The 14100-nt window shown below is 41.8% G+C and overlaps 1 protein-coding gene across 1 annotated transcript in view; it reads right to left on the bottom strand.

The window, feature by feature from the left end:
- Positions 1-7113: 7113 nt before the first annotated feature.
- Positions 7114-14100, bottom strand: part of RAB10 (RAB10, member RAS oncogene family) — a 79089-nt gene continuing 72102 nt past the window's right edge. Inside the window, exon 6 of the mRNA XM_007088928.2 lies at positions 7114-9684. Within this exon, the coding sequence (XP_007088990.1) occupies positions 9601-9684 (84 nt within the window). The 3' untranslated portion in view covers positions 7114-9600. The remainder of the gene's footprint in view (positions 9685-14100) is intronic.

Consider the following 14100-nt stretch of genomic DNA (forward strand, 5'->3'; position numbering starts at 1 on the left):
TACCCAGCACCTGAAACCCCCCCCACCCACACACCTAGAGTCAGAGCCCACCCCCACACTACTGAAGCTAAAATCAAGAGATACCCTTTCCCCCACTTCCCAAACATCGGGGGCACAAGTGTGCACTTTGGGCTTCACCAACCAACTTAACCATCTCAGACTTTGCAGCAAGAGCCACTGAAAGGAGTGGAGGCTGCACGGTATTGACCTCAGCCGGGATTCTGGCAGTGTTGGCAGCTACATTGTTCCCAGAGGCAGCGGTGACAATTCCTGGGGCACGATGTGCAGCAGCAGGAACTGTCAGACCTTAGCAGACCAATTCTGCTCAGCCTGATTTTGAGCAGGGGACTGGGCTGCACAGCCTCTGAAGTTGCTTCTGTGGTCCCAGAGATTGGGGGCTACCCACTGTAAGTTTAAACCCACACGGAGGCTTTATGATTAAATATAATATACACTTTAAAACACCAGAAAACAAATGCATAGGTTAATGAGTTGCTACAAGGCAAACACCCTTATAAACACCCATGCCAGAAGATTTTGCTGTCCCCGAAACTCACTTATAACTCCTCGCTCCCTGCTAAGAATATCCCTGTCCCGACTTTTAGAGTAATCATTTCATTAATTTTCTTTATAGTATATAACTTCTGTGGTTCCCTAAACACCTTATAGTTTAGTTTTGTCTTTTCTTTTCCCCTTTCAGTCTTTGATTCACTTAGAATCTCTCTCTCTCTCTCTCTGCCCCCACTGAAATTTAATGGTTTGAAGAGACTGGATCAGTTGTCTTGTAAAATTTACCGGTCTGGATTTTGTTGATTGATGCAGTTCAGTGTGTTCCTCCGTCCTCAGATTTCCTAGAAACTGGCAGTTGCATCCAAACCAAAGGTTTGATCTGAGGCTTGAGATTTTTTGGTATGGCCTCATCACAGGAAGCACTCTGTTAATGGTCAGAAGTACATGTCTGGCTGTCTCTGTTTTGTTGAATCTCCCTTTGTGATGTTAGCCATTAGTCATTCCTAGATCCATTAATTGATTAGCAGTTTCAAAACAGTAAAATTCTGTTGCTTCTCTCTTCTTTGGTGGAATACTTCTCTGTAGACTAACTTCACCTTGTTTACTATTTATTGAGAAGAAAAATGTTCTCTGTCCTCCTAGGGGCAGTTGTTTGGAAACTTGCAAACTCAACCAAAAGACACATTAGCAAGAGAAAAGCAGATTTTTATTCACTATGTATCTGTGCGTTCACGGAAGAATGTGTCTCTTAGAATTTGGGGTTTATATACCACTTTAATGCAGGATAGGGAAGGGCAGAGAGGCACTTCTAAGGGGACAAATGACTTCTTATGGGGGGAGGGGGAGAAGGGGCACTTAAGTGACTTTTTGGAAAGATAAATGATCCCTTAGGAGGACAGGGGGTAAAATAGTCCTGCGACGATGTATTTGGATGTGATACAAATCTGTCCAAAAGCTGAGTTGCTCCTTAGTGACAAGTGAGTTCTTTTGGGAAGCTATGTTTTTAGGCAGATAAGGGATTTCAGAAACTCAGATACTTTTAAGTTCAAAATAATTTTTAGGCCACAGTGGCTTACTTTGGCCCCTTCACTCTTTTAGTCACCCAGTGATATAGTATGCATGGGGAAATCAAGGTAAATTCTTGATTGTTTTCTTTACCAGGGAGAGGTGTGGTCGGGAGGAGAGCGCTGTTTCCCAAGCAACCTCTAGTAGCGACCAATTAGGGGCGTGTGTGCACGTACATGTGTATTACATCATTATGGAAACACAGATTTAACAGTATTTGATGTGTTTGAAATGTCCTCTCTCTGGCCAGAGTGGGCTTCTTCAAGCTGGCATCCAAGCCATACATCCTTATGATGAGGGAGCGTGGGGCAGGCCGAGAGCCAAGTGCAGTTCACAGCAAACCCCGCCCCGTCCTGTCCCCCACCCCAGGTGGGATCTGTGTGATATTCCCCAGACACTCCTGGCTACCCAAGAACAAAGGAAAGGGGCGTAAGTGCTTGCCACGATAATGTGGGAAACTAAGGCAAATGAAACATTAAATTCCCTTGCTGTCTACAGTCCACTGACAAGCCGTTGAAACTGGCAGACTGACCACCTTCTACGAGCTCAGCTGCCTGCATGATGACACTGTTAGTGGCCAAAGAGAATCTTGGCTGACCCCCCCCCCCGCCCCGGAACCTGCAAGTCTACCTTAACATATAAAAATTCCAATTCCTTTGGAAACTTCCGTTATCTCAACTGGCCCAAGATATATGTTGGCAATCATACTCCACGCTTATGGCCCCCTGATATACACCTGAAGGGTCTCATGACTGAGGTTGTGCTAAATGGTAATAAATGGCGTTTTCCTAGCACAGCTCACCCCTCTAGGTCCTGGAAACCTTGCTTCCAAAATACCTTAGAGTTACTCCATCCCTGACCCCCGCCCAACCCGAGGGTATGTAATGAGTGACCTGTCACAACCGCAGTGTAGCAATTCCTGCCCACGGGTCCGGTCCCCGTGCTTTAATAAAATCACCTTTTTGCACCAAAGACATCTTCAAGAATTCTTTCTTGGCCATCGGCTCCGGAACTAACCCCCCACCCCTCATCAGCCTAAAACTTCATCACTTAAATTTTCAGAACTTCTCTGGTATGACATTTTCTGGTTCATCTTATACATTTCCTGTCACAAACATGGACTCTGCCATTTCTTCACAAAGCTCTGGTTTCTTTTAGTGGGAAAAAGGAACTTCTGAGGGCCCAGTCTGTGGTAGCCCTCGGTTTATAGAAGATTCCCTGCATTTGCTGTTGGAGGGTGCAAGCCCATGTGAGTGTCAGCTACGGCTCCAACACTGGCTGGCAGAGTTTCCAAGCACTTGCTGGTTATCTTGGAGTTCTTCGATCCATCAGATGCCCCATTTCTTCCCCGTTTTCTTCTGCACAGATGTTATTATGCAGCTCCCGTTTCTGTCAGATTTGGAGGCTTGTGGGGGAACGTCATCAACTACTTTGGCTGTATACATCGTTCGTGGGTTTTGCTGTCCTACGTGCTGTGTTTTTATGGCGGCCTTTGTGGAAATGGAAAATTATGCCACTGCTACCACCTTCTTATAAAAATGCACCTTTAACAGCCTCATAACAAATGTCCTCCATCGTGTAAGTAAAGCCACACTGGTTTTTACCGTTCTCGGCAAAGAACCAAAACGGATACGGAGGGGTCTTAATTAAGCAAAGGGATGGCAGAGGCAAGGATTTGTCACCTGACCTGTTTTGAAGCCTCCAAAGAGCTAAGTACATTTGTGTAGCACTTTGGTTGACAGTTAGGGCTGTAACATGGGTTGGGGCCTGGAAAAGGTCTTCAACTGCCGGATTAGGTCGACTCACCGTTTTATTTCCCCGGAAGCTTGGATGGTGACAAACTGTGATCAAAGCACAGGACACATCCTTGGTGTAGGCAACTGGGCCACTGGAGATTCTTGAGCAGGGGGATTCAGAAGGTGAACTTCTGATGCGTGCAAGATGGACAAGGGGTGTGTGAGAGGTAGGCCAACACGGGGTGGTGGGCCTGGAAAGTGGTGCAGTGTCCAGAAGAGAGGACCAAGCACCAAAACTAGAGCAGTGGGAGTATGAAGGGGAAGGCGGGCAGTAATGGGGTGGGGAGGGGAGTGGGAGAGACTGAACAGTACTCAGTGACGGGGAGAGGAAGGGCAGGCAGCGGCTGAGGTCTCAAAGCTGGGTGATTAATAAGAAAATAGGAATGTAACCTCCTACACGAGGGACCTCGGGCTGAAAGCAGAAAAGTGATCCCTGTCCTAGGAATTTATTCTTTACACAGTTCTCTTCAAACATTTCTTTCCTAGGAAATACTTCATCGGCCTGTTAGAAAGCGGAGCGCATGGCCTGGGTTGACGAGGGATGGGAGGAAGAAGAGAGTGGATGGGAGGAAGGAGAGAGCGGATGGGAGGAGGGAGGGAGCGGGGAGAGAGGACTGTGCTGATGACGCGGAATGGGAGGAGGGCGCAGCCCTCGCTCGGCTGTTCACGCGGCGGCCCGTGGGAGGCGCCACAGAGAAAGGCGCCCAGCAGCCCGGCGACCTACAGTCACTCCGGAGCTCGATCTCATCCCACAGCTCGCCCGGAGAAAGTCGGTGCCTTCACCTCACAGGCACTGCTCGCTGCAGCATCCGCCTCCAAAATCTGCCAGACCTAAGTGGTTTCTGTAATTGCCAACGTGAAACTCAAGAGGCTTTAACGGAATACCTGAAGCACTTCGGAAGAGGCACGGGTGGACGGCCTCTCCTTGGAGTCCAATCATGTGTTCAAAGCAATATCCACTCTGCTACCTGCGCATCCGGTCGAAAGTAAATGGACCGTTCTCACCGAACACGAAGACCCTGCACTTCAAGCAGTCACGGGAGAGCGCAATCTTGGATTGACTACTCTCTGGCTTCAGTCAAAGGACGAACTGAGCCCATTTCTGAATCAAATGAGAACGTGAATTACCCTCTCTTGAAGAACCTTTAAATAAACAGTAAGTCAAATCACCAGAAAGCTACAAATGCCACCACTGGTTTTAATTTACTGTTTTATGGAAATTCACAAAAAGGGTAGAAGTACACAAGCAAATTTATGCATTTTAGGAACTTGCATTGGAGACGTTTTCACTTGTAGGCCACTGAACCTTAATGGCGGGAATTTCTGAATTTTGTGCCAGAGATTTTTTCCTTAGCAACCATTCTCTTTAAGATGTAACAAGACTACACACCTTTTTACCTCCGTGCTGGAAATCTCAGACCTAAATTCAGTGTCCCAGAAAAGCTTGTATGACTTAATCTTATATGAAGTTATACCGTACTAGTCATTTGTTACAAACGATCTCAAATCCACCTAAGAATTTGGCAAAAACTATACCCAGCTACCTTCCTTCCCCTCTCCTGTATTTTATTTCACCATTACTTGTGGTAGCAATTCATAAGCAACCCAGGTCCCTCTCAAAGTCTACCCTTAGCCAATTAAGAGAAATGTGAAAAGCAACTGCCTTATTGTTGACCTTCAGGCAAAAGACGTCTGGAAGGAGGAGGAAACATAAAATTGGTAGGGTGGCAAGGGGGAATATAGGTTTAAACTAACAAGGGCTTTACTCTGTGAGAAAAGTGTCAAGGTTAGGCTCAATGGTTAACATTAGCTCGGTAAGACCTGGGGCACCCGGCTGGCTGTCAGAAGAGCACGCGTCTCTTAATCCCAGGGTTGTGAGTTCGAGCCCCGTGTTGGGTGTAGAGATTAAGTAAATAAAATTGTTTTTTAAGAACTAGGTTAAGACTACACTCCAGCACTCTGTGGGCTCTGGCACATGTTGATCACCCCCATTATAATCACTATAACCAAACCCTAAGACTCTTGTCCTGAGAAACTGGTAAAGTGAGGATGAAAAGAAGGAGCACTGGCATCATGCTTGTTTTCCAAACCCAACTCCAGCACCAACTGGATGTGCAACCGTACGACTTAATCTGAGATGTTTTATTTTGTAAAATGGATACCATTTCACCAGGTAGTTGTGGACATAACCCAAAGAATATAGAACTGTGTCACAGTATCTATCAGGCTCCTTAGTAGGCAAGAAATATTCTTTCCCTTTCACCTACTGGAACCAAAAACGCTGCATTGCCCTCTGCCATCATTTTAGCCTGGTCCTATTCAAATCTCAATTCACCTAACTTCCTAGGTGATCAATCTCTAGGACCCTCCTGCTTTTTCTCCATTTCCAACACCTCCAGACTTGTTTTCCTCAGACACACTTCTCTCTTGCCACTTCCGAGAGCTTACCAGGATTCCCCACTGCCAATCATCGACCGGTTGGGCTTCTGGTTTCTCACGTAAGCAAAGCCTGTTACAAATTTACTTGTGGACCCTCCTTCCCCTCCCCCTTAATTCACTTATTTAAGAACCAATTCATGTCCCTATTCCCTCAAAAGCCACCCCAACTATTACCCACCAACTGAACTTGCTCTTAAATCTTAATACAGCACTTGGGGCGCCTGGGTGGCTCAGTCGGCTGGGCAGCCGACTACAGCTCAGGTCATGATCTCACGGTCTGTGGGTTCGAGCCCCGCGTTGGGCTTTGTCCTGAGAGCTCAGAGCCTGGAGCCTGCTGCCGATTCTGTTTCTCCCTCTCTCTCTCTGACCCTTCCCTGCTTTGCTGTCTCTCTCTCTCAAAAATAATAAATAAAAAATTTTTTTTAAAGTTTTAAATACAATACAGCACTTAAAACCTGAATCACATCTAATTGGGTAAGCTCTACACCCAATGTGGGGCTTCAACTCATGACGCCCCCGAGATCAAGAGCTGCGTGCTCCACCGACTGAGCCAGCCAGGCGCCCCTAGTTGGCTCTTACGTCTGCTTACCTCATTACTGCTTTTCCTTTCTAAACAAAATCATACACTTAAGGGCAGAGACCGTGTTCTATCTTCCCATACCAATATCAAAAAGAGAATCGTGGGCCTCATCCTAGACGTACAAAACAGAGACAGTTGGAGTGAATGGGGAAGCATTAAAAACACTCCCGGGGGCTCCTATCAACATCGCAGTAGGAGAAAACTACTCATTACCCTGCCAGCAGAGATCATCTCGCCAACATTTATCTCTACTAATAACACCCTAATACGGGATCAAGCGTTTTCTCTCTATAAAACAAAGCTGTTGCTGATGGTTCACAAAAAAGGAAATACTTTTTTTCGGACAAGAGGATGGTCACTGCCGCAGCAAGTGCTCGGCCCTCCAGCGCAGGAGCCCACCGCGGTGCCCCCGGGGAGTCTGCTGCGTTCGGGGGCAGCTGGCCTTCGGCAGAGTCCAGCGCTGTCAGCCGCAGAGGGACCATGACCCTATGACCATGGCGTCTCTTTGGACACCAGGACGATGCTGCTTTAGTGCCCCAGAGAGTTCCGTTTTTTAAGCAGTTTCTTACCAAAGGTAGTTCTTGAACTTTCTGCCCCTCTGATACTCAGTTTGCTATTTTGCATTGTTTTCAGAAGTAATCCTCCAACTCCATGAATAAATGAAAACCAAGCCACACAGTTGGAAATCAAGTTTTGTTTTTATATGAACAGAAGTAGACCATCTAGAAATATTTCAGTTTATTTAAATTGTTAAGTAGAATATGAAACCGAATTTGTAGCTAGTACCAGAGAATGGACTTAACTGTTTGGTGTTTAATGAGAACAGCTTCTACACAGGATCCCAAGAGACTTACAGAAAAAGGGGCAAAGCCCTAATATTAAGCAAATAAAACTCATGTTTCAAACAGGTTATACAAAAATTGATTTATACTCCATTTCCCTTTTTTTTTTTTTGATATTTAGAAAGTGCAGATTTAACAAAAGGTAGCCATATCCTTTCTATGTACAATGCCGATTATAATTATGCAAACAACAAAACTGTCAGTCTGTTACCCAAAAATCCCAGTGTTTAGCTCTCAAACCTTAAGTCACTGAATTGAATAAGGATTAAAGAGGGTTAAAAAATAAAAAAGCTATTGCCACATTCCAGATAAAGGAAAGCAACACATACATTAAAAATCTAACGACAGTAGGTTTAACCTATAACTTTTCGAGAAGCTTAACCTCATTTCATTATTATTTTTAGTGGAAAATTAGGGACTATTTGGCAATGCTGCTTTTCCTAGTAAACAATGATAAAGTCAAGTGAAGGAAAAAACCTAAGAACAACCACCAGTGAGGCATATAAAATTGTTTTTAGGGCACTATCTGAAAAATTCATGGATGTTCAGAGCAGATACGTCCCTATGTTGGTGATGTGAGCCAAGAGGGCATTAAAATGCTACCCACGACACAGAAAGACTTTTCAATGGAAGCTGCTGTCCTAAACTCAGCCTCTGCTAGAAATGAATCATGCTATTCACAATTATTTCAACAAAGGTATCATCTTAGGATGCTAGCAGCGTGGCAAACTTAACTTACCCTATCCTGATGATAAGCAATGAAGCGAAACTAGAAAAACGAAGTGAAAAAGGACAGGGTTAGAGACAGCCGGAGATCTGATCTGTACATGAAAAGCCTTTTGTTGTCCTTTTCCCAAATCCATGGTAATACAAGTTTTCCAAAGGGATGTGAAGATAGGACTTCAAATTAATAATACTCTAAAGTACTTCTAATCTTAAGGTAAAGACAACTTAACACTGAAAAAGTGTTCTTCAAAGGCCAAATCTCAGTATATTTGGCAAACATGTTAATAAATTTCACTCCTCCTTCCCACCTTAAAAAAAAAGAAAACCAAACAAACAAACAAACAAACAAAAAACAAAACAAAAAACGTAACTTTTACTGGGCTACCAAACTGCTAGAGGAGTTGCCAAAATGGAGACTCTTCAAATTTAGGTTAAGAGATTTATTCTAGGAAAGTGAATAGGCTACACACCTAATTAGAAAGACAAACCACAACACCCTCCAAACACTAGTGCATGCAATTAACTCTTCCATTTCATAAACTCAATGGATAGAAAGGGAACAGAGAGGGAAGAGGAGCATGAAGTAAAAGAGCTGCTGAAGGAACCTGGGGCAGAAGTTTTAGGGGAAAGAGAAAATGAGGGAAAGACATTAGATAGTAGTAGGCAGTTAGAATTTCTCTTTCAGTTTACTTAGCAAGTTAAATCAGTACTTTATGTTAAACTTGAAAAACCTACTAGTTTGCCCCTTTCATTCTGAAATAACTCATACCATCGGGTGGTGGCGGGGGGCGGGGGAGCAAATAAAGCAGCATGCAGGAAGACAGCGAGGAGAAAGTGGCCAGACAGAAGAACTGGTGGCAGGAACAGTTTGAAGTATCAAGGCCACTTGAAATTAAGACTCAGCAAACCAAAGCTATCATTTCTGCATTACCCTTTGTCCTCAGTTAACTACTTTGAAAATTATAGCCAAGCAAACCACAAACATCTGAATGGTTTATGTTTGGATGATATGTATGTCTCCTGCACATGCTTCCACCAAAACAAAACAAAACAAAACAAAACAAAACAAAACACAAAACAAAACAAAACAAAACAAAACAAAAAAAACCAAAGCGGTTCCTTTCCACATAAGGCACAGGACAAAATTAATCCCATTTACATATTCAAGGCGAAAATGAGTGTTTTCCTGGCTTTTGTTTCTTTTGCTATCACATGTCTATAGATTATAGGGACTCAAGCACATTATCCATGACAGAAAATTCCACTGTTGTACAAAATAAAATTGTTAATTCTAACTTTTATTCTTATACAATTTGCAGAATAGAGTTGAAATGATTGCTATAGGTTTTAATGTTGATAAGAAGAACTGGACTATAATACAACTGAAATGCAGTGGTGAGCTGAGCAAGTACATTTAAAAATGAAGTCACAGACATGATTTTTCTATACATTTTTTTTTTGGAAGAAAATTATAAAGTCAGCAAGCAGTCACAGATGAAAGAACAAATAAAATAGGTGGACTGGATAATTAAGATGAGGAACAAAAGTATCCGTTTCGAGTTAAAAATGGACAGAGTGGTTTATTTTGCAGCAAGAGGAGCCAACAGGGTGGTGGATGGCAACTGACGGAACAGGAGGATGCTCAGCAACATTTGCTCTTCCAGCCTGTCACGCCTCCTCCACTGCTGATATCTACATTCTCACTGTTGGGCTCTTTTACAGGGGTCTGGAACACACACACAAGGAAAGTAACCCATGAATAAACACTGCTATGAAAAAATCAAGATTCAACACAAATATTCTCATAAATGTAACAAAACGTAATTACGGTCACATAAGATAGGTGTTCTCTCCCACGCAAAAAGTAAAGATTTGGCAGCTTTGTTTCTGATCTACATTTTGCCTGCTCACTCCAAGCTGTGAATGTCTAGAGGCCTCCTGGCATCCTTTTAATAAAGCTTCCAATATCCCTTCTGCTGTCTGCACAGAGGTTTTTCTTAGCCCTGACCCCTGAGTGTTTAGGGCTTAAAAAGCATTATCAGGCAAATGCATAAAACCAATGTTGGGTCGAGTCTAACCTCAGAGAAGTGAACCAGCCCTTTTCTGTCTAGTTAACTTGACTTTTGAGACTGAAGCTTGTGATACCTTACCATACCTTTAAAAAGGCAGTCTCAACAATGATATGCTAACATTAAGTGGAAGGAAATGGGTGGGGCAGAACACAAAGTTGTAGAATTCATATTAAAGATGGACACAGAAAAAAGTCAAAAGGAGAGACATCAAATGTCAACAGCAGTAACCCTTAGGTAGTGGGGTTGAGTGATTTTATTTTCTTCTATGAATACTCCTGGATTTCCCCAATATCCTAAATAGTACTTTTAAAATCATAAGAATATCATCTTCTCAATGGACAGCCTACACTGTATGTATGAAAGGAACATTTTTTAGCAACAGCTTGTATTTAGTAAAGTATACAATTTTTTTTGTTTTTTTAATGTTTACTTTTGATAGAGACAGAACACGAGCAGGGGAGGGGCAGAGAGAAAGGGAGACACAGAATCTGAAGCAGGCTCCAGGCTCTGAGCTGTCAGCACAGAGCCTGACACAGGGCTCGAACTCACGAACCACAAAATCATTACCTAGTCGAAGTCAGATGCTTAACCGACTGAGCCACCAAATCTTAACTGTGCTTAGTATATAATATGAAACTATCAGATCAAAATCTAGAATGTAATACTCCCAGAAGGCTCCCTTATATCCCTTTCTAGCCAGTACTACCCTACTAAAGGTAACCAGTACTCTCATTTCTGTCACCGGAGATTAGGTTTTTTTCTGTTCTTGACCTTCATATACATGGAACCATGTTTTATGTATTCTTTTATGCATGACTCCCTTCACTCAGTATCAGTCTGGGAAATGTATCCAGATTGTTTTGTGTGTTAACAGTAGTTCATCATAAGTAAAAATTTAAAAGCTAGGATGTAACTGGGAATATATTCTCTCCTAGAAACAATATAAAGTTAAGGTAACCCAGGGGGGGAAACAAAATATTTTAAAGGCATGTAGCCCAAGAGAAACCTGCTTAACTAATACTGAGGTGAAATTTCAACTTGCACTTTGAGGTCACCTACCTATTCTCACTGCTTTATGGGATTCTTCTCATTGTACGTTACAGCTACAAGCTTTGCATTTAAAAAACCTTTGTGAGTTTTCCTGAACTAACTTTATTCCTATTGCAGATCTTGAGAAAAATGAACAGAAGAGAAAGAGGCCAGTCAGCACCTCGCCCATAGCAGAAGAATATGACTGCACAGGAAATACTCTTTCTCTGGTAACTTCCAGGTGTGGGTCAGTTAAAGGTACATGGGTGCTTAAAAACAAACAAACATGGGTGCTTGTAAGCAGGGAGGTCACTATATCTATTCACTTAGCACTTCATTCACAGTCCATCCCTTCACAATTTAACTTAGAGCCTTGAAAGAGACTCCCTAAAAAAGGGAATTATTCTATGCAGAGCAAAACATTTTAGAGCCAAAAGTATTAATCGATTAAAGTTTATTAAGTACAACTCCAAGCTGTTCCCAGCCAAGAATAAGAGAAAGGCCAATAACTACATTTAAAAAGTGAGGGAAAGAATAAAATAAGTTTACAGAAAAGGATATACAAAAGTGATTGTTAAACAGATCTTTAAAAATGCTCACCTTACTCATAAGAGAGCTGCAAATTAAATCCACCTTTGTTTCTTGTTTTTAAACCTGTCAGGTTGGGGAAGATCTGAAGGTCTTACAACCCACTATGTGGTCAGAGTGTGAGCAAACAGACGTCCCCATACACTGCTAGCAGGAGTGTTAATGGGTACAACCCTCAGGACAGCATGTGGTGCCATGTATCACAATTATTAAAAAACACATATATTTTCTCTTTGGCCACTTCCAGGTATCTGTCCTTCATGTATTTGCACATAATCATGTACTTACAAAATGATTTAAATACAGGATTATTCACTGCAATACAATTTATGAGATCATAAGGTTGAAAATCACTCAAACGTCCTTGAGAAAACCTGTTTAATTATGACAAATCAACTCAAGGGAGTAGCATTCAATTATTTAAAAAGTGGACTTTATGTATACATTTAAAGTGCCAAACAGTGTACACGTTGCCTTACCCAAAGAGTGGGAATAAAAATATATTCATATTAACACCTATATTAATAACGAAGAGGTTAAACTGGTTACCTGTGGGAGAGAAATGAGGAGTTGGGGGAATGCAGTGGGAAACTTCTCTGCACTTTCACTCTCTTTATTTTAAATGTTTGAACCATGAGAATGAATTACCTAGTCTAATAATTAAGTTAAAAAATGGTTTAAATTGCTTTCACTCTGAAGTTAATTTTTCTTGGAGCACCTGGGTGGCTCAGCCAGTTGAGTGTCCGACTTCAGCTCAGGTCATGATTTCGTGATTCATGGGTTCAAGCCCCACATCAGGCTCCATGGTGACAGTGCGGAGCCTGCTTGGGATTCTCTCTCTCTTTCTGCCCCTACCCCGCTTGCTCTCTCTGTCTCTCTCTCAAGCATCACTCCTGTTTCCCATATTCCAATGTAAAACAAGTTCATGTTTGATGTTTTAACTCATAACCTGACGACAATGAAAAGCATTATGTATGTGCATAGAAAAAAAATGCAACCTCACATTTGGGCCTGCCTACATGGGGAAGACTCCAGACTGAGATCTTTATTGGTGTATCCATACTTTTGAGCCTTTAATATGAGAACAAGGAAAACCTATTTCATAGGAAAACAGGTTATATGATTATATAAGCATTTTTTAAAAATGACAACATTAGTGAGAAGTTGAGGGCTACAGTATGGACAGAAAGAAATCAGAAACCATGGAGAAAACTAAAAAATCCAGAAAGAGAACACAAAAGAATATTAACAAGTGTTATGGTAAATCTTATGGGTACTGGAATAATTTTTCACTGTGACCCACAAAGCTCTGAAATACAAAGTATATTATCACTAACTTAAAAAGTATTTTGTGGGGCACCTAGCTCAGTCCATCTTCATGATCTCGCGGTTCACAAGTTCGAGCTCTGCGTTGGGCTCTGTGCTGACAGCTCAGAGCCTGGAGCCTGCTTTGGATTTTGTGTCTCCCTCGGTCTCTGCCCCTCCTCTGCTTGCGCATGCTCACATATGGTCACATGTGCGCGCGCGCGCGCTCTCTCTCAAAAATAAGTATTTAAAAAAATTTTTAAAAATATTTTTCTATCCCTGTTATTCCCTTCATTTAAGTAAAAATGCAAACATTTTGGGGTGCCTGGGTGGTTCCATTGGTTAGTTAACTGTCTGACTCTGGGTTTTGGCTCAGATAAGGATCTCCCAGTTTATGAGTTTGAGCCCTGCACTGGTCTCTGTGCTCACACTGTGGAGCCTGCCTGGGATTCTCCCTCCCCCACCCTCTCCGCCCCTTCAGTGCTTGTGCTTTGTCCTTCTCAAAATAAATAAACTTTAAATTAAAAAGTACAAACATTTTTCCTTATCCACCTAGTATTTTAATTTCATAACTGGTTTTTCTTATTTTTTAAATTTACTGTTTGTTTTTCTTCTTTTTGATGCTACTGTAAATGGAATTATATTCTTAACTTCATTTTTGTTAGTTTGTTTTACAGTCACTCTGAATAGCAATAACTGATGACTTTTTTCCAGTTTGAACACACAATTATAGTTGACAACTACATTTTGCTATATACAAAAGTTGTTTGATTTCTCTGAAATTTCACTAGATTTGTTTTTGAGATACCGTTTCTATTACACCTTATGTTTTATATATATATATATATATATGTATATATATACACACACATAAATTATATATACATAAATGATAAATTCCGGGATTGGTTTTTTGAAAAAAAATATTTCAATTATAAAAATAGAAAAGTTACCAGAGCAATTAAATTTTCTCCTATACAATGCTTGCTTCTCCTATAGGATTTGTGTAAAAACACATTTGTTCTGTTTTTATGTGCATTTAAATGTACTATAGAGTGAATAGAGAACTCAGGATTCATAACCAAATCTGTGTATTGTATCTAACCATCTGAGGAAAAATAGGAAAATCAGATTTCCCAATTTTGCTA

Source organism: Panthera tigris, chromosome A3, assembly GCF_018350195.1.
Source record: "Panthera tigris isolate Pti1 chromosome A3, P.tigris_Pti1_mat1.1, whole genome shotgun sequence".
NCBI classification, from domain to species: Eukaryota; Metazoa; Chordata; class Mammalia; order Carnivora; family Felidae; genus Panthera; species Panthera tigris.